The 18229-nt window shown below is 35.5% G+C and overlaps 1 protein-coding gene across 5 annotated transcripts in view; it reads left to right on the top strand.

The window, feature by feature from the left end:
* Zfyve9 (zinc finger FYVE-type containing 9) overlaps window positions 1-18229 on the top strand; it is a 218125-nt gene that overhangs the window by 151257 nt on the left and 48639 nt on the right. For all 5 annotated transcript variants that reach the window (XM_074080130.1, XM_074080128.1, XM_074080127.1 and 2 more), the window contains 3 exons: window positions 4848-5072; window positions 6841-6923; window positions 10559-10663. In XM_074080130.1, coding sequence (XP_073936231.1) covers window positions 4848-5072; window positions 6841-6923; window positions 10559-10663 — 413 coding nt within the window. The remainder of the gene's footprint in view (window positions 1-4847; window positions 5073-6840; window positions 6924-10558; window positions 10664-18229) is intronic.

Genomic DNA, 18229 nt, shown 5'->3' with positions numbered 1-18229 from the left:
GCCAAACTGTGTATTCATTGCTTTATGTGCAGTATTTTATTTTTTCCTAGCTCAACTTTGAAATTCATACTGTTACTTTTTCTATTTTACATATAAGGAAATTGAAAGAGACTAAAGATAAAAGTAACTTGCTCAAGATCCAACACTTAGATGGAAAACAGCTGAACCCAGATTTAAGCTCAGTTGTGTCTTCTCTAAATATCATGTTTCAAGACCTAAGAAGTAATAGAGTGTCTCATGAGCTTTTTGAAGTTCAGATTAAATCCCACAGATAGTCTAAACTGAGGCAGACCTGCTGTGCTTAACTTCAGTTTATTGCCTTGCAGGAACTACAAGGAATTGTCTTGAGTTTTTATTACATTAATGTTTAGAATTAGTATTTTCTTGAAAAAAATGGAGTCATTTGTTTGGGACAGATAGATATATTTTGAAACAAAAGAAAGATGTTATCACAAACATGTTTAAGTTATTTTTAAATTGAACTGAAATCTAGCTGTTGGTAAGCATTTCTAAATTAAAGTTTAAACTCCAGATTCACGGTAGAAAATTACTAATTACATTCTGGTTTGTTGAAAGAGAATGTGATTTATAGAAAGACTAGAAGGTTAAAAAATCTGGTTTCTAGATCTTTGTTACTTTTTTATCTTGTGTCTTTTTTGAGACTTCACTTTACCCCTAAGCTACAATTTCTTCATTTATAAAATAACCCTCCACCAGGCACCAAAAGCTCATGCCTGTAACCCTAGGTATATAGGAGACAGATCAGGAGGATTGGGGTGCAAGGCTAGCCCAGGCAAAAAGTTAGTGAGACACCATCTCAACAAAAATTAAGCTTGGCATGGTGGTTCACACCTATTATCCCAGCGACAAGGGAAGTGTAAAACTGGAGGATAGTTGTCCAGGACAACTTGGACAGAAAGTGAGACCCCCATCTCCAAAATAATCTTACAAAACAGGGTGATTTGGAGATGGGGGTGAGACCCCCATCTCCAAAATAATCTTACAAAACAGGGTGGAGGCATAGCTCAAGTGGTAGAGTACCTGCCTACCAAGCACGAAGCCCTGAGTTCAAGCCCCTATACCACCAAAAATAAATAAATAAAATAAACTGAAAATTCAAAGGAATTGTACCTTCTCTGTTAACCTGGTTGCACTGCTCTAATTGACACTATGTAAAATTGCTTTATAGCTGGATATGGTGTTACACACTTGTAATCCCCTCTACTAGGGAGATAGAGATGAGGATCTCCGGTATGAGGCTAGCATAGAAACTTAGGGAGACCTTGTCTCAAAAATAAAATTTTAAAAAAGGGCTGGGGAGGTAGCTCAGTGGTAGAGTGTGTTGCTTATCTCTGGGTTCAATTCCCAGTATTGCCAAAAAAATTTTTTGGCAATTTTTGCCAAAAACAAAGATGTTTGGCATCTTTGCCAGGTCATTTAAACTCAGAAGCAAGATTTAGTATTTATTTAAGTTACATAGATGCTTCAGTCGTCGTGGGTATTAAATAAAATCTATAGGAGTCTATTGGTTTCAAATGAATTTCTGCACTAGGCCCAAAAGAGACCACACCAAAATGTAGTAATTCATGCTGAATTTCTCCTTCACCAAGCCAAAACTAAATTTGTTAGTCTGATCTTCCAAGAAATCAGTTGCATGAGAGATCCATTGTGTTGAATATTCTCATGGTGAAATAAATTAGTTTATAACAGACTTGTTGAGTTCAAAAACCCCAGAATGTCTTTAAGTGAAAGTTTTTCTTTCTTTTCTTTGTCATAGTCTTATACCAGTGTTTTATTTTTACTAATATCTAAACCTGTGGAATGTTTATTGCCTATAGATGAGGTAATTGATGATAATAGAAATTAAATCGGTCATTAGGATTGATGATCTGCATTTAAAAAAACAATGCATAAAGAATAAAAGATATATATAATAATATAAGTAGACATAGTGAAGAATGAATGCTATTGGGATGAGGAAAGTATTAGGTGTTAGAAGCAAAAATGAAATAAAAATCTTTGGAAAAATAACTCGTAGTAGATTCTAGTTCCTAAAAAGGAAATCCCAAAGGAATAGTCAAGGAATGCCATGAGTCCCAAGAAACATACTGTTTACCTCTGAGTTTTATTCACTGGGACAGTTTGTGAAATGTAAGCATTATGCTGTATCTTAGCTCCTTTTGTGCTGTTATAATAATACCATAGATTAGATAACTTATAATGAAAATAAATTTGTTTTTACAGTTCTAGAGGCTGAGTATCTGGAGAGAGCATTTTTCTCTGTCAACCCACGGTGGAAGGGCAAATACAGTGCAAAAGAGCCAATAAAGGGCCATATGTCTTGTTTTATAACAAACCTACTCTTGCGAAAACACCATTAATCCATTCACTCTGCCCCTGGCCTAATCACGTTAGGCCTCACCTCACAACACTGTTGTATTGAGGAATAAGTTTCCAACACATGTTTTTCAGAGGCCACTTTCAAACCATAGTACTATCATTAGAACTTTAGAGGAATGCTATTCACCCTCCCTTGTAGAGAGACAAAAACCCTTCCATCTTTTATCTCATATCTTTTCCTTTTCCTGCCAAACCTCTTTGACAAACTGTTGAATTTTGCTCTGGTATGAAATATCTCTTATTATATCCTAGAATTGTAGGATTCAGGGGAATGGTAAAGTGTTATTTGGTAAACTTAGAAATCTGGTCTACAGATATGCCTACCACTCTACCCCTGGTTCTTCATTGACTATCAGAAAAGATGAAAATTTATACAAATGTTGTTCTATAATCTTTGGTAAAGAAAAACATCCTGTAGCTTTTCACTAATTATTATATATATCTGTATATTTACATTAAGATAATAGTAGTAACTTTTTTGTGTGCTTCTATGTCCACCCGCTGAGTGCTAGGATTACATGTGTGCCAATAGTTACTTTTTTTTTTTTTTTTTTTTTGGTGATACTGGGGTTTGAATTCAGGCCTTGCACTTGCTATGCAAGGATTCTACCACTTGAGCCATACCTTAACCCTTTTTGCTTTAGTTTATGTTCAGATAGGGTCTTGCTTTTGCCCTGGACCAGCCTCAGATTGTGGTCCTCCTTCCTCTACCTCCCAAGTAGCTGGGAGTACAGGCACCAACCCCCACACTTAGCTTGTTTTTTGAGATTGGATATCATTAACTTTTTTTTACCCAGGCTGGCCTGGAACTGAGATTCTCTATTCTCTGTCTCTTATGTAGCTGAGATGGTAGGGGTGAACTTCCACTCCTGACCCAATAGTTACAGTTTTTGAGAACACACTACATGGCTAATGTTATTAGGCATCTTACATATATTCTATAATTTATTTGTCACAAGTCTGAAATTTAATAGAATTTCTACATTTTACACAGATCTTGACACTCACAGAAATTAAGTAACTTGCCCCAAATCCCATAATAATGATTGATCAAACCCATATCTCTGTGACTCCAAAATCTGCAGGTTTTTTTCAAAAGACTATACTGCTTCTTTGATATGGAGATTCTTTTGTTTTAATAGAACTAACCCAGCAGCTTAATTATGCAGCCAGATGTTAACACTGGAACAAGAGTTCTATTCCTAAATTCTTAAATGTACTACTTTAAATATAAAGTATAGATGTTAATGTTCAGGTGAGCATGGTTTCAGCCACAATTTTCCTGAGTTTTATAGGAGGGTGTTCTCTTTACTTTGGATCCTACTATAAACATACATTGCTATTTCACTAAAGGCTGCAAAGATCCAGAACCATTATAAGAATGAACTCTTGTTTTCAGGAAAAGTAAGCATTAACTTCTCTGTTGAGGATTTCTTTATGTGATGCCATTGCTTTCAGACCTATTAAAGGAAGTTTGTATGTGTTGTCTAGAGAACATATTCTATTATTGAACAGTTCTTGTCAGAAAAGTTCTGGGTTTTTGTTTTGTTTTGTTTTGTTTGTGGTACTGGGTTTTGAACTCCAGTTCGCCACCACCAGCCACTTTTTTGTGTTGGATTTTTTCAAGATAGAGTCTCGCAAACTATTTGCCCAAGCTGGCTTCAAACCGTGATCCTCCTGATCTTTGCCTCCTGAGTAGCTAGGATTACAAGTGTGAACCATCAGCACCTGGGTCTTTTTTGTAATTCTGAACTAAGGAAAATGTTCTTAGTGAAGGACTTTTATATTTGCTACTGTTTTACTAACAAAAATATTTGAATTAGAAAGTACTCAGTAAATATTTGTAGTTAAAGAAAACTGCCTAATATGGATTTAAATACAGATTATAGTTTTAAATCTATGTTTCTTCTTTGTCTTAGTCCAAATCATAAAGACTTAAATTCTGTCTGTGGTACTCCCTTCTCCAAAAATCCTTTTTCCCTTAATGTCTCATAACTGTACTTATTATTTTAGTTCATTATGTTCATAAGTTGACTTTGTTTACCCAATGCATGGTAAGCTTTGCAAAAGCAAGTATCTAATTTGAACATTGTTTTGTGACCTTTGAGCCAATAATTCTTATCCTGAGACCTCTAACCTAGTTTATACAGTAAAGCTATACAATTTAACTAAGAAAGGTATCAATACTTTTGGCTGTTAGTTAGATCAACTTCTATAGTGTATTAATACAAGTTATTTCATGTTCACTAGAAGCCCTGATAAGACTGGAAAACAAACTGTCATTTAGTAAATGCCATTTATTTTAAAAAAAGACAACTTTCTAAACATGGGTCTTTAGACTGGGAATTAGTGTTTGATAGTGTCCAGTTCAGTTTTGGGTAATGATGATTACTTAAAGTATGGCTGATTTTATTGATCAAAAACAATTAATGAACTTTTTATTTTAGGGAATGTTGTGGGCAACCTGGGACATTCTTTCTTCAGTCAAAGTTTCCTCGGCAGTAAAGAACATGGTGGATTCTTATATGTGATATCTACCTACCAGTCACTGCAAGACCTAGTACTTCCAACCCCACCTTATTTGTTTGGGATTCTCATTCAAAAATGGGAAACTCCTTGGGCTAAAGTGTTTCCCATTCGACTAATGTTAAGACTTGGAGCTGAGTATCGACGTAAGTAGTGAAAATGCCTTCTTCTGAGCTATATGACCAAGGCACAGTGATTAAACAAAGCTTGAAATATCACTTGATGATACAATTCATCAGCTATAGTCTTTTTGAAATAGGCTAAATTTAATCAGTGTCTACTTATTTTGGCTAGGACTTATTTTAGGGGGAAGGACTGAAAATATCAAGTAGGGAAGTTGTTGATATTTATTACCTTATAAATTTACTGTTTTTATGATTCATTGATAAAAGCATGCTCATCTTTAGAAAAATTAATTTGCATTAACAAGCATCTTTATTTTTTATAGTATATCTGTAGTATATTGTGAGTATATTCATTGCCACTTGGTTGGAAAATAGCCATGAAAACTGTATATTACTTAACCTAACATACTGGAAGCCAGTAGAATAGAGAGGTAGACTACAGAAGTAGGGCTTCTTTGCCCATCACTATAGCAATGCAACTAAGTTGTGATTTTTTTTAAAGATATTAAAGGTAAATGCAGGCTTTATTTTAAACTTTATATCTTCTCCTACTTAAAAATCCCCTGTCTAGGAATCAGACCACTTGACTGAGGTTCTTAAATCCACCACTTACTAACTCTATAACTGTGGGAAAGTCACTCATGTTTTCTAATTGTTAGCTTCTCACTCAAGTACTTTGTAGGTTTTTTGTTGTTAATTGTTTTGTTTTGTTTTTGTAAACTGGAGATTTTAATGCTTGTCTTATATATTACACTGAATTGTTAAAAGAATCAATGAAACATTATTTTATAAACCCTAAATGGTAAGTTATATGTTTGTAGGAAGTCAGCTTTATTCTTTTATTTATTTACTCAATGAGAATTTAATAAAGGCCTCTCATGTATCATGAATCCTCAGAATTCAGAAATGTGTAAGACACAGTGATAGGCTCTTAAGTAATCTTTGTTAAGGAAGAGATACAGAAATCATTACTTCAGTGGTATGTTGTATTAAAATCCATGCTTAAAGTTAAGTCTTCTGGCACTCCAAGGTAGGCTGTAACTTGACCAACAATGAAGGAGTTGAATAAGAAACACTTCTTAGACAAATGTGCCATTGGAGAGAGCTCTGAAAGAGGCAAATAGATCAGCTAAAGGAAGCATGAAAAGGAAAGGATTGCATGCAGAGGAAGCAACATGTCTTACACAGGCATTTCAAACTATAAAGCTTGAGGGATGAGCCAGCCAGTAGTATCACCTAGTATGTGGCTTTCCTAAGGAGGGTCCTTCTTGGGAGGTATAGAAGAGTGAACTCTTGGGTATTGAGGGGGTGGGGGGAGAGGGAAGGGGTGGAGTGGGTGGTAAGGGAGGGGGTGGGGGCAAGGGGGAGAAATGACCCAAGCCTTGTATGTACATATGAACAATAAAACAATAAAAAAATAAATAAACTGCTACACAAAGTGGTAAAAAAAAAAAAAAAGAAAGAGTGAACTCTTAAACCTTGAGTACAGAGGAATTAGGGGTTATTTGTTTCCTGGATCATGTCAATCCAGTGTGAAGAAGATTGCTTCATTAAGACCTGGTGAGTCATTTTTTAGACAACTGCATGAAAAGACTCATTCTGGTCATCAAAAGACTTGCTTTGCCTCAGGATTTGTTTGATACCATGTTAAATACTTTTTAAGCCCCTAAATTTGATATGTCCTAATGAGCCATTACAATTACATTTTGAAAATTACATTAGCCACGATGTCTCTTTTCCTAGAGTTTTAAGCTGCCAAACTTAGTCTGATCATTTCTCATTTCCAAAGTTTATCCCTGCCCACTCTTCAGTGTCAGATTTCGGAAGCCATTATTTGGAGAAACGGGGCATACCATCATGAATCTTCTTGCAGTAAGTTGGGAAATTTTCTTTTATCGTACTAGAATTTGTGTGAGAAAAGGATTTTATTATTTTATTGACAGCCATGCCCCTGCTGCTTCAGGTAGGTGAAGATTTAGGCTGGAGAAGAACAGAACATGCACACTTTTTGAAAAACATAAGGAGCTCTGGAGTGTAATAGTACAGCATTCCAGCCCTGACTTTGCAAGATTATTATGAGGACTAGAGGTACTGTAAAAATAAAGTACCTAGCATTTTATCTTGCTTTAACTTTACGACTGCCATTCCCTACATCTATATAGCTCACTATTCAGCAAAATATTGGTCAGAGGCTATACTCAATTACCTCACACCAGTAAGGCTTCTACTCTGTCGTGATGAATCTGTATATGAACTAGTATTTAAACTTCGTTCTTTTCCTGTATACTGGGCTCTCTTTGATTTTTTTGGACAAAATGTTGATTGGCTTGGGTTCAATAAAGTTTCTGCTGCACGTGTGCCCAGACTAAGGTCAATCCTGAACATTTGGAATGTTTATGGGGCTTCCTATGACTGAACTAGAACTCCTTGTTAAACTCTTACGTGTGTGTGTGCCTCTTTCTCTCTCTGTGTGTATATTCATACATATTACAAGTACTATCTTATGTATAAGACATATTTTTAAAGATCTTGTCCCAAACAGGCTGATAGAGCGATTGACCCTTCCTTTTTATTAATCACTAAGATTACTACTTTTTTTCTCCCAGTACCAGGGCCTCGTGTACAAGTGCTCTACTGCTGAACCACATCCCCAGCCCTTTTTCAATTTTTATTTTGAGACAGGATCTTGCTAAATTACCCAGACTGGCCTCAAATTTGGAATTCTCCTGCCTCAGCCTCCTGAGTAGTTAGAATTACAGATGTGAACCACCATGCCCATCTGATTACTACTTTTTGACAGCACTCCAGATCAAGTAAACTCCTTCAAGTAACAGAGCATACTGTTTTTACACACTACCTTGCCCTGGTTGAACCACCTTACTTGCCTAACGGCTTGGGGTAGTTAGGTAGCCCCAAGAAAGAAGGCCACTGTATCAACTCTACTTTTCTTACTTAAAGCTCAGTAGTTTTCATGAAAAACACTTTTCATTGTGTTATCTTCCTTTGATCTAATTTCAGAACACTGAAATGATTATTTTTGTAAACTGTTTACCTAGCTTTTAGTTGCTTTTGGGAGAGTGGATTCAATGACATTCTCACTTTGCCATACTGAAAGTTGTAGTTCCACTTATCTTTTAAAGATAACTCTTACAGATTTACCCATGTAGTTGCCATTTTCAGGTTTTTTTTTTCCCTTTATGTAACTCTGTATTTCTATCTGAATGTCATTTTCCTTCTGCCTGAATGATTACATATAGTTACTGGTGATGAATTCTTTCAGCTTTTATATTTCTAAAACTTTATTTCATCTCCATATTTAAAAGATATTTTTTCCAGATGTAAAATTCTACAGTGACAGTTTTGCTCCTTGAGTATTTTAAAGATGGTGCTCCACTGTTTCTTGTTTATTTTGTTTCAGTTGAGACATCTATATTTCTTGTGTTTGGGGTTCATTGAGCTTCGAGTATTTGTGGGTTTATAGTTCTCATCAATTTTTTTTTTCCTTTATGTTCTTCACCTTCTCTCCTTCAGGGATTTCAATTACATATATGTTAAACTGCTTGAAATTGTTTCACAGCTCAAAAGTTTAAATTTTTTTCTATGTTTCATTTAGGATAGTTTTTTGGTGGCAGTAGGGTTTGAACTCAGGTCCTCCACACTTGATAGGCAGATGTTCTTTTGAGCCACTCCATCAGCGCTTTTCTGTGCTGGGGTTTTTTTTGAGGTAGGTTCTTGCAGACTATTTTCCCTGTGCTGGCTTCAAACTGTGGTCCTCCTGATCTCTGCCCTCTGAGAGGCTAGGATTACAGACGTGAGCCACCAGCTCCTGTCTTGGATAGTTGTGGTTTTTTTATCTTTTTTTTTTTTGGCTAGGCATTCAAATTTACCAAATGAACTTTTATTTCACAATGTTTAAGCTGCTATTAATTCCACCATATTAAAAAAAAGAAACTCAGACATTTTCATCTCTAAAAGTTTTACTTGAGTCATTTTAAATATTTTATGCTTCTATTTAGCTTTTTTTTTTTCTTTTCTTCCACTAGGGTTCGCACTCTGGGCCTGTTGCTTGCACTCTACCACTTGAGTCACACCCCAGCCCTTTGACCATGTCCCTAATTGGTAATTCTAACACCTTGTGTCAGTTCTAGTTTAGTTTCCATGGATTGGACCACTACCCGCCAATATCAAATTATATTTTCCTGTTTTTTCCATGGTTGGTATTTTTCATTGGATGTCAGTCATTGTGATTTTACTTTGTGGAGTGCTGGGTATTTCTGTGTTTTTATCAATATTCTTGAGACCTGTTGCAAGTAAAATAGTAAAGTTACTTAGAAACACCTTCCCTTCCCCCTTCTACATCTCAGTAAATGCCAGTTCCAGTTTTCTAATAGCCCTGACAATAAAACTTGAAATCATTTTTAAACTCTTGTCCTTTGTTCTCATTCCGTATCCAACCCAGTGGCAAATATTACTAGTTTTCTCTTAAAATAAGTATAGAATCTGACAACTTTTCACAACCTTTTGAACCCTTAGCAACCTGGTTTAAGATACCACTATCTCTTACCTGGATTACTTTTATTATGTTTATCTTACCTCCTTTCACTTAAACTTGCTCACTTGCCACCTATTCTAAGTCTATTAAAGCAGGTCACAAGTCTTTGTGGTGCCTTGTATGATGGTATAGCTCTCCAGAGGCGTAAGTAGGAGGATTGAAAGATGTAGGGCAGCCTGGGCTAGATAGCAATACTGTTTCTCAAAAAAAAAAAAAAGGCCAGGCACCAGTGGCTCATGTCTGTAATCCTAGCTACTCTGGAAGCAGAGATCAGGAGGATCATGGTTCAAAGCCAGCCTGAGCAAATAGTTTGTGAAACCGTATCTCGAAAAACCGAGTAGGGCTGGTGGAGTGGCTCAAGGTGAAGGCTCTGAATTCAAGCCCCAGTATTAAAAAAAAAAAAAAAGGTTTTGTGGTGACCTACAAGAATCTATGAAATCTAGCTGTACACTGTCACTTTGTCCTTGACTCCTACTACTCTTACTCATTTTGCTTCAGTCATACTTACTGGATATGGAGAGAGAGAGAGAGAGAGTGAGTGAGTGAGTGTGTGTGTGTGTCTACAGATACTCATTGCCTAGAATGTTTCAAGTGTTAGGGATGTTAGCAAGAATAAAATAAGTGAGAGTCTACCCTCTTGGAGCTTAAAGACTGTTAACAAATAAATATGGAAAATTTTAAGTGGTGATTAAGCGGAACAAGCATTCAACTATTTGTTGAATGTTATATATAAGCAATATAGGAAACTATTTGGTTTGTTTCCTTATAAATATTTATAATCTACCTGGAGAGGTAGTATACACACAGTAAGGCTTTCATTACACATTTCCTCACTGTTTAAATAAATAGGATTGTTCAATATTGGCATACTTTTCATGTGTGCTAGTTTTAGTTCTGTAAATCACATTCTATCATTGATGATTTCTTTATTTAATTCAATCTGTTTTTTTCTCAGGACTTCAGAAATTACCAGTATACTTTGCCAGTAGTTCAAGGTTTAGTAGTTGATATGGAAGTTCGGAAAACAAGTATCAAAATCCCCAGCAATAGATACAATGAGGTAAGATTTACCATGAGTGCAAATTTTTAATAGGTGAAAATGTGATGAAAGTGAAAAATAAATGATCACATGTAAATTTTATTTTTAATTGACAGTAAAATCAGACTAATATTTTATGGCTTAGTTCAATTATGAAAAATTTCATTACAGAAAGGCATAGTGTGTTAACTAAATTCATGACTGGTTTAGTCATTAGTGTGTCATTTAACCTTTTGATACTGTGATTTGCATCTTTGATTAAAAATATAAAATTAGCTATATATCCATAATATTAGTGGTGAGGTTTTTTTTTCACTTTTCCCTCAATACATATGTATATTTTGGGTTTTAGTTAAAGGAAATTTTTATTTTAAAGCTTAATTTGATATAATAATGGTTAAAATGTATTACTTTATTAGGCACTGTGGTAACTCCCAATCATTTCTTCCACTGTTTCTTAGATTTTGTAATATGTGACAATTTCCTCCCTCCATTCCTTTCCATTCTTCCTTTTTAACTTTCTGTTCTTCCTTCTTCATTCAGCCATATATTCAATTAATCATTTATACATTTGGTACACATTTTATACTTAGTATGCCCTTTGAATCAACAGCATTATTATGAAAATGACCTGTGTGAAGAAAGCTTTTATTCTTGATTTCCATTTGATGTGTTTATTTTGCTTTTTAATTTTTTTCAGGAAATAGTTTTTCAGAAAATAGTAGCTAGAATGTGTGTTTAACTTTTCCTGAAATACAATTAGCTGTTAAATAGTCCTACCTCAAATCATCAAAGAATAATAATAATAGGCTAGCCTATGTAGAGTCTACTTTCTCTACTAGACTTATTAGTACCATGCAGGACTGTGTCTGTCTTTATTTACCACTGATATCATTAGCAGGCTCCCTAGTGCAGAGTAGGTCTGCAAGAAATATCTGTTCAGTGAAGACATGAAACAATATGAAAGCAAGTGTGGAAACCTCTTAGAAGAAATATTCTCTAAAGTTTTGGAGAAAGAAGACCTCTCATGAATGAATAGTCAGAAATGCTCCTACATTTCTTATTGATCCTGAATCCCTAATAGCCAAAATAGCATGTTGCATGTAGGAGATGTTTGTAAATGTTCATCAAATGACTGAATGAATGAACCATCCTTGCATCCCTGGAATGACTGGGACAATGGTGTATGATCTTAATGTACTGTTGAATTCAGTTTGCAAGTATTTTGTTAAGAATTTTTGCATCTATGTTCATCAAAGAAACTGGTCTATAATTTTCATTTTTGTTGTTGTGTCCTTGTCTGGTTTTGGTATCAGGTAATACTGGCTTCATAGAATGAGTTTGGTAGCATTCCTTCCCTTTCTATTTCATGGAATAATTTGAGTAGCATTGTCATTCTTTGTATTTTTTAGTCTCCATTTCATTAATTTCTGCCCGAATATTATTTTTTTCATCCTACTTGTTTTGAGATTGGCTTGTTCTTGTTTTGCTAAGAGCTTAAAGTGCATCATTTGGTTATTTGTGATCTCTTTTTTTGATATAGGTGCTCAAGGCTATAAACTTTTTTCTCAGCACTGCCTTTGCTATATCCCAAAAGTTCTGGTAGGTTGTGTTTTCATTTTCATTAGATTCTAGGAACTTTTTGATTTTTCCCTCTTATTTCTTCAATGACCTAGCAATGTATTGTTCAGTCCACATGTTGGAATATTTTCTATAGTTTCTTTTGCTGTTGATTTCTAGTTTTATTTCACTGTCTGAAAGAGTACTATTTTCTATTTTAGAAAATACTAGAATATTTTATTTCTGTTTTCTTAAATTTGTTAAGACTTGTTTTGTGTCTGAAAATGTGATCTATTTTGGAGAAGGTTCATGGGCTGTTGAAAAGATTGTATATTGTATAGCTGCTGGATGAAATATCCTGTAGATGTGTGTTAAGTCCATTTGGTCTATACTGTCAATTAGTTCCAAACTTTCTTTGTTGATTTTTTTTGTCTTGATAAAATATTGATGAGAATGGGAAGTTTCCCATTATTATTGTGTTGGGATCTCTCTGTGTATTTGCATATTAATGAAGTTGGGTACACCAACATTTTATGCATATATGTTAACAATTATTTTCATTTTAAAAATGAAGTGACCTTTTTCTCTTCTGACTAATATTGGTTTGAAGTCTGCTTTATCAGATAGGAATATAGGTACTCTTGCCTACTTTTGAGATCCATTTACTTAAAAGATCCTGTCTTTCCTTTCAATCTAAGCTAATTTTGTCTTTGACAGTGATATGTGTTTTTTATAGGCAACAAATGATCAGGTCTTGCTTTTTAATCCAGCTTGCTATTCTGTATCTTTTGATTGGAAATTGAGACTATTAACATTCAGTGTTAATATTGAAAGGTATGTAGTATTTCTGATAGTTTGTTGTTTTATGATGTTTACTTTTTTCCTCATCCTCATTTGCTAATCTACTTGCCTGTGGGGATATTCTTTCTTGTATTTTTCTGATTGCATTTATTTTCCTCTTCTGTGTGTAGAAATTCTTTAAATATCTTCTGCAGTGCTGGTTTTGATAGTCATGAATTCCTTTAGTTTTTGTTTATCATGGGAAGTTTTTATTTCTCCTTCAATTATGAAGGATAGCTTTGCTGAATACACTAATGTAGGTTGACAGTTGTGTCCTTTCAGGGCTTAAAATATATCATTCTGTGTCCTCCTTGAATGTAGAGTTTGTGTTGAGAAACTGCCATAATTCTGACAAGTTTGCATTTATATATGAGTTGTTTCTTTTGCAGCTTTCAATATTCTCTCTTTGTTCTGTATATTTAGTGTTTTAATTGTAATATTAGCTTGTTTCTTTTCTGGTCTTCCCTGTTTGGTGTTCTGTAAACCTTCTATACCTGGATGACCTCTGTTTCTTGAGACCAGGGAAGTTTTCTTCTATTATTACATTGAATAAGTTGTGTAAACCTGTAGTTTTTATCTCTTCTTCTTCTGTACCCATGATTCATAGGATTTGGTCTTTTAATGCTGTCCCAGAGATCTTGCATGTTTCATTAATGTTTTCTTAGGAATTTCTGATGCACGGGTGTGCTATACTCAGCCAAGGCAGGTTAGGGTTTTCCCAGTATTAAAAGAGTTTAACAATAGAAAAACTCCAGCAAGGTGAAAGTAAGAAAGATTTATTTTACCAAGAAGTGAAAGCAGAAAGGCCTGCTCTTTATGCTGAGAAGTACTTTGAGCAGTGGTCTGTAAACTGGATATCCCCTGAGGGTTGTGGGAATGCTCTTTTGATTTTCTTTGCGATGGTTCCTTATCTCCCCAGGATGGCTGTTCTTGGCTAGTGCTTGCTGCTTTTCCTCAGGATAGCTGTTTGTGGGCTGGGGCCAGCCACCTTTCTGGTGATTCTGGTGATCTCTATCTCAAATCCGCCATCTCCTTTCATTTTCCATTGTCTCTGACAGATTTATCCAGTTTTTCTGCTTTGTCTTCAATCCCTGGTACTCTTGTCAGTATGTTCCATTCTGTTAGCCAGACTTTCATTTGAGATTATTTGAGTTATTGAGCTTTTCACTTCCAGAATTTCAATTTGATTTTTTTCTGTATCTTTATTTAATTCTTCTTTCATATCCTGCAGTATCTTCTTCCTTTCAGTCATCGGTTTGAATTCTCTTTGATTTCAGTTACGTGTTTATTTATGGCTTCTTTGGATTCATTCAGCTGCTTCTACACTTCCTCTTTAATTTCTTTGACCATTGGTGTCTTTTTTTTTTTTTTTCATTGTTTGAAATTTCTTCTTTTTCTCTATCACATAAGTTCTTTGTTATGGAGTTGTTGGCTTTTACAGGAGACATATTGCCTTGGTTTTTCATGAAATTTCTGTTTCTATGTTGGGACTTATGCATCTGGGGCTGAGTTTTTAGTTGAAGGTTTCAATCTTCTATGTCCTTTTGGTTAGAATTTCTCAAAGATTAAACACAGGTAGTGGTTGGGTTGTGGTGTAATTTCTTGTTACTAGACTGGAGAGGTATGGCTCAGTAGTCAAATAATCGACTTCAGTGCTCAAGATACTGGGTGCAGTTCCCTACTCCACTCAGGAAGAGGAAGCTTAGCTGCAAAAGCCACAACCTTAAGATTATGAACTAACAAAGTCAAATCACCACTTCTGCTCTAGTATATTTTGAAGAATATAGGAGCAAAGATGAATCTTCATGATCTAGGAATAAGTTAATAAGGTTAGTTAATAGGGGTGGTAATGGGGAGATGGGTGGGATAACACTAATGAATAATGTAAGATGTGTGGCTTTATAAGGCAGGAAATAATGGTGGCTTAGCCTACTAATAGAAGTTAATGAGATGGTGGTGTGAAGTAGGTAGAAAAGATCTAGTTAATATTATGTTGGAAGAGAGATGAAGAAAATTAAGCAAACAAACCAAAAAACAATCTGGCAATCTAATTACCTGCTAAAAGAAAGGATTGTGGATGGGGAGATAAAGATGGGGCAACATATAAATGAGAACAGTTTTAATTATAGATGGAAGGAAGGTGTAAATAGGAAAGGGAAGGAGAAGATACGGTTTTAAAGAGGTCTGGTAGAGATGAATCAATTCAGGTTGTAATACACATGTGCATGCAAGCAGTGCTAGGAATCTCTCTGTATAGCTGTCCTTATCTTAAACTAGCAAAAACGCTGTGTCTTTTTTATTGCTTGTCTTCTGTTCAACGAAATTGGAGAAGAGGGCAGAACAGGTTCTGCCTGGAAGCGAGGAGGGTGGGGGAAAGAGGGAGGGGTTGAGGGTGGGGAGAGATCGCCTAAACACTGTATGCACATATGAATAAATGAATAAATAAACCAAAAAAAGATTGAATTTTGAAAGACAGGTGTCATGATTCATGTATAATGACTGCAGAGAAAAGGAAGGAAGGATATGATGAACTCAAAAGAAAATGAGAGAATAAAAAGTTACCCTAATCAAATATACTAAAATCAGTACAAATGAATAAAAGATCAAAACCATCAAAACCAAGCAGTGACAAAATAACTTATAAGAAAGATCAGAATTTTCTGTTGTTTCTTGAGCAACTATTAAATAAAAAACAACTTTTTTTTTTATTTTATTTTTTTGGTGGTAGTGGGGTTTGAACTCATGGTCTCACACTTGCTAGGCAGGCTTTCTACCACTCTAGCCCTATTTTTTGTGTTGAATTTTTTTTTTTCATTAAAGATAGAGTCTTGCAAACTATTTGCCCAGGCTGGCTTCAAGCTGCAGTCTTGTTGATCTCTGCCTCCGAAGTAGCTAGGATTATAGACATGAGCCACCAGCACCCCGCCTAAAAAACAACTATTTTTTCCCCCTCAGAAATTTCACACCAGTATATGCAGCTAGTTGGAGACTTAACCCTGGAATGGTGCCTATTTGTGCTCATTTTCCATTGTAGGGTAGGGAGGATGTGGAGACCTGAATATAATCACCATCAAAGGCTTCTGAGGTCTGGGCTTTCAAGTTCCCACTAAACTTGTAGCTTCTCCTTAGTCCCAGTAACTTACCATCTGTTGTCTCCTTGAGCCGTAGTCTTTTCCTGTGTCAGAAACTGCCAAATTATGTTTCCACCCCACTGCTAAGGTACACGCTGCCTCAGTTTCTTAGATACAGTTGTATTGTGACTGATAGCCATTTCCCACCTTCCTGAGGTCTTTTGTCTCAGTGGAATTTCTGTGTAGATGTGTCCACTGCTTGCTCTCTTTTTGCTCGTTTCTCCTCCCATCAAGTTTTTTTAGTACATTATGTACTAAGATACAAATGTAAGAAAGACAGCAAACTTCTCATGAAAACAATGCAAGCCATAAAATAATGAAAGGATATTTAAATTACTGAAAAAAAAAAAAACTTGATGGGTTGCAGGTGGGACTCAAGTGGGAGAGAGTCTGCCTAGCAAGTGGGAATATCTGAGTTCAACCCCCCCAGTACTGCCAAAAAAAAAAACCATACCAACATTTATTTTATACCAAGTAAAAGCGTATTTCAAAAATGGAGATAGAGCTGGGTGCCAGGCACTGGTGGCTCATGCCTGTAATCCTAGCTACTCTGGAGGCAGAGATCAGGAGGGTTGTGGTTCCAAGCCAGCCCAGACAAATAGTTCAAGAGACCTTATTCTCGAAAATACCCATCACAAAAAAAGGTTGGCAGAGTGGCTCAAGGTGAAGGCTCTGAGTTCAGCCTCAGTACCACAAAAAAAAAAAAGAAGATAGGGCTGGGGGTGTAACTCAGTGGTAGAGCGATTGCATAAATTAGGCCCACTGTTTGATCCCCAGCAAGGGGAGGAGAAGAAGGCAAATTGATTTTTCAGATAAACAAGGGCTAAAAATATTTGTTATCAATAAACCTGTCTACCCCACAAGATATATTAAATGAAACTGTTCAGGAAAAATACCAAATGGTGGAATGAAAATCCACGAAAATGGAAAATGTGAAGTTAAATACAAAATCTCCTTAAAAGATAATTAAATGTATAAGATAATATATATATTAAATAATAATGTGTTGTGGAATTTATAACATATGCTGAAGCAAAATGTAGGATAATAGAACAAGAGCCAAGGAAGGGAAACGTGATAAGGTATATTACTTGAAAGCACATTAATAAGTTAAAATAACCACTAAAAATATAAATGAATAGGTACAGATAACTTTCCAACAAGAAAATAAATCTGCTTTCTTTTTTTTGGTGGTACTGGGGTTTGAACCCAGGACTTCATGCTTGTAAAGCCGGCACTCTACTGCCTAACCACACCTCCAGTCCAAGAAAATAAATTCAAATCTTAAAAGTATGGTGAAAAAAAAATGAAAGAGGAGATGGAAAAAATTGAAAATAAACAGAAGAGTTGGGGCTAGATCTCAGTTGTAGAGCATTTGCCTAGCTCTGATCTGATTCCCAGCACCACAGAAGTAAATGAGTAGCATGCTGCTAGTAATCATTTAAATTCAACTATATTAGTAATCATTCATGTATAAATGGTCTTCAATTAAAAGATTGACAGGTTGGATAAATAAGCAAAATTTAACTGTGTATTGAGTATAAGAAAACCACTTGAAATATAAGGACACAGTTTCAAAGTAAATGCATGGGAAAAGATAAGGCATACCATAATGAGACTAATCAAAAGAAAGCAGAAATGGCTATAATGCTATCTAGGTATATTTCAGAACAAACTATTACCAGGGATAAAGAGCTACATTTTGGCAAGGCACCAGTGGCTCACACCTGTAATCCTAGCTACTCAGGAGGTAGAGATCAGGTGGATCACATTTCGAAGCCAACCCGGGGAAATAGTTTGTGAGACCCTTTCTTGAGAAGACCCATCACTCACTCACACACACACACACACACACACACACAAAAGAAGGGGAGGTGGATGGCAGAGTGTCTCAGGTGGTAAGAGTGCCTGCTTAGCAAGCATGAGACCCTGAAGTCAAAGCCTCAGTGCCACCAAAAAAAAAAAAGTTGCATTTTGTAATTATAATGTGATGCATTCATTGAGAGACTATAATAGTCCTAAACATTTGTACATATAATAACAGAGCTTCAAAATG

Source organism: Castor canadensis, chromosome 7, assembly GCF_047511655.1.
Source record: "Castor canadensis chromosome 7, mCasCan1.hap1v2, whole genome shotgun sequence".
NCBI classification, from domain to species: Eukaryota; Metazoa; Chordata; class Mammalia; order Rodentia; family Castoridae; genus Castor; species Castor canadensis.
Note: the sequence above shows the minus strand (reverse complement) of the source record. Positions and strands in the feature narration are given on the sequence as shown.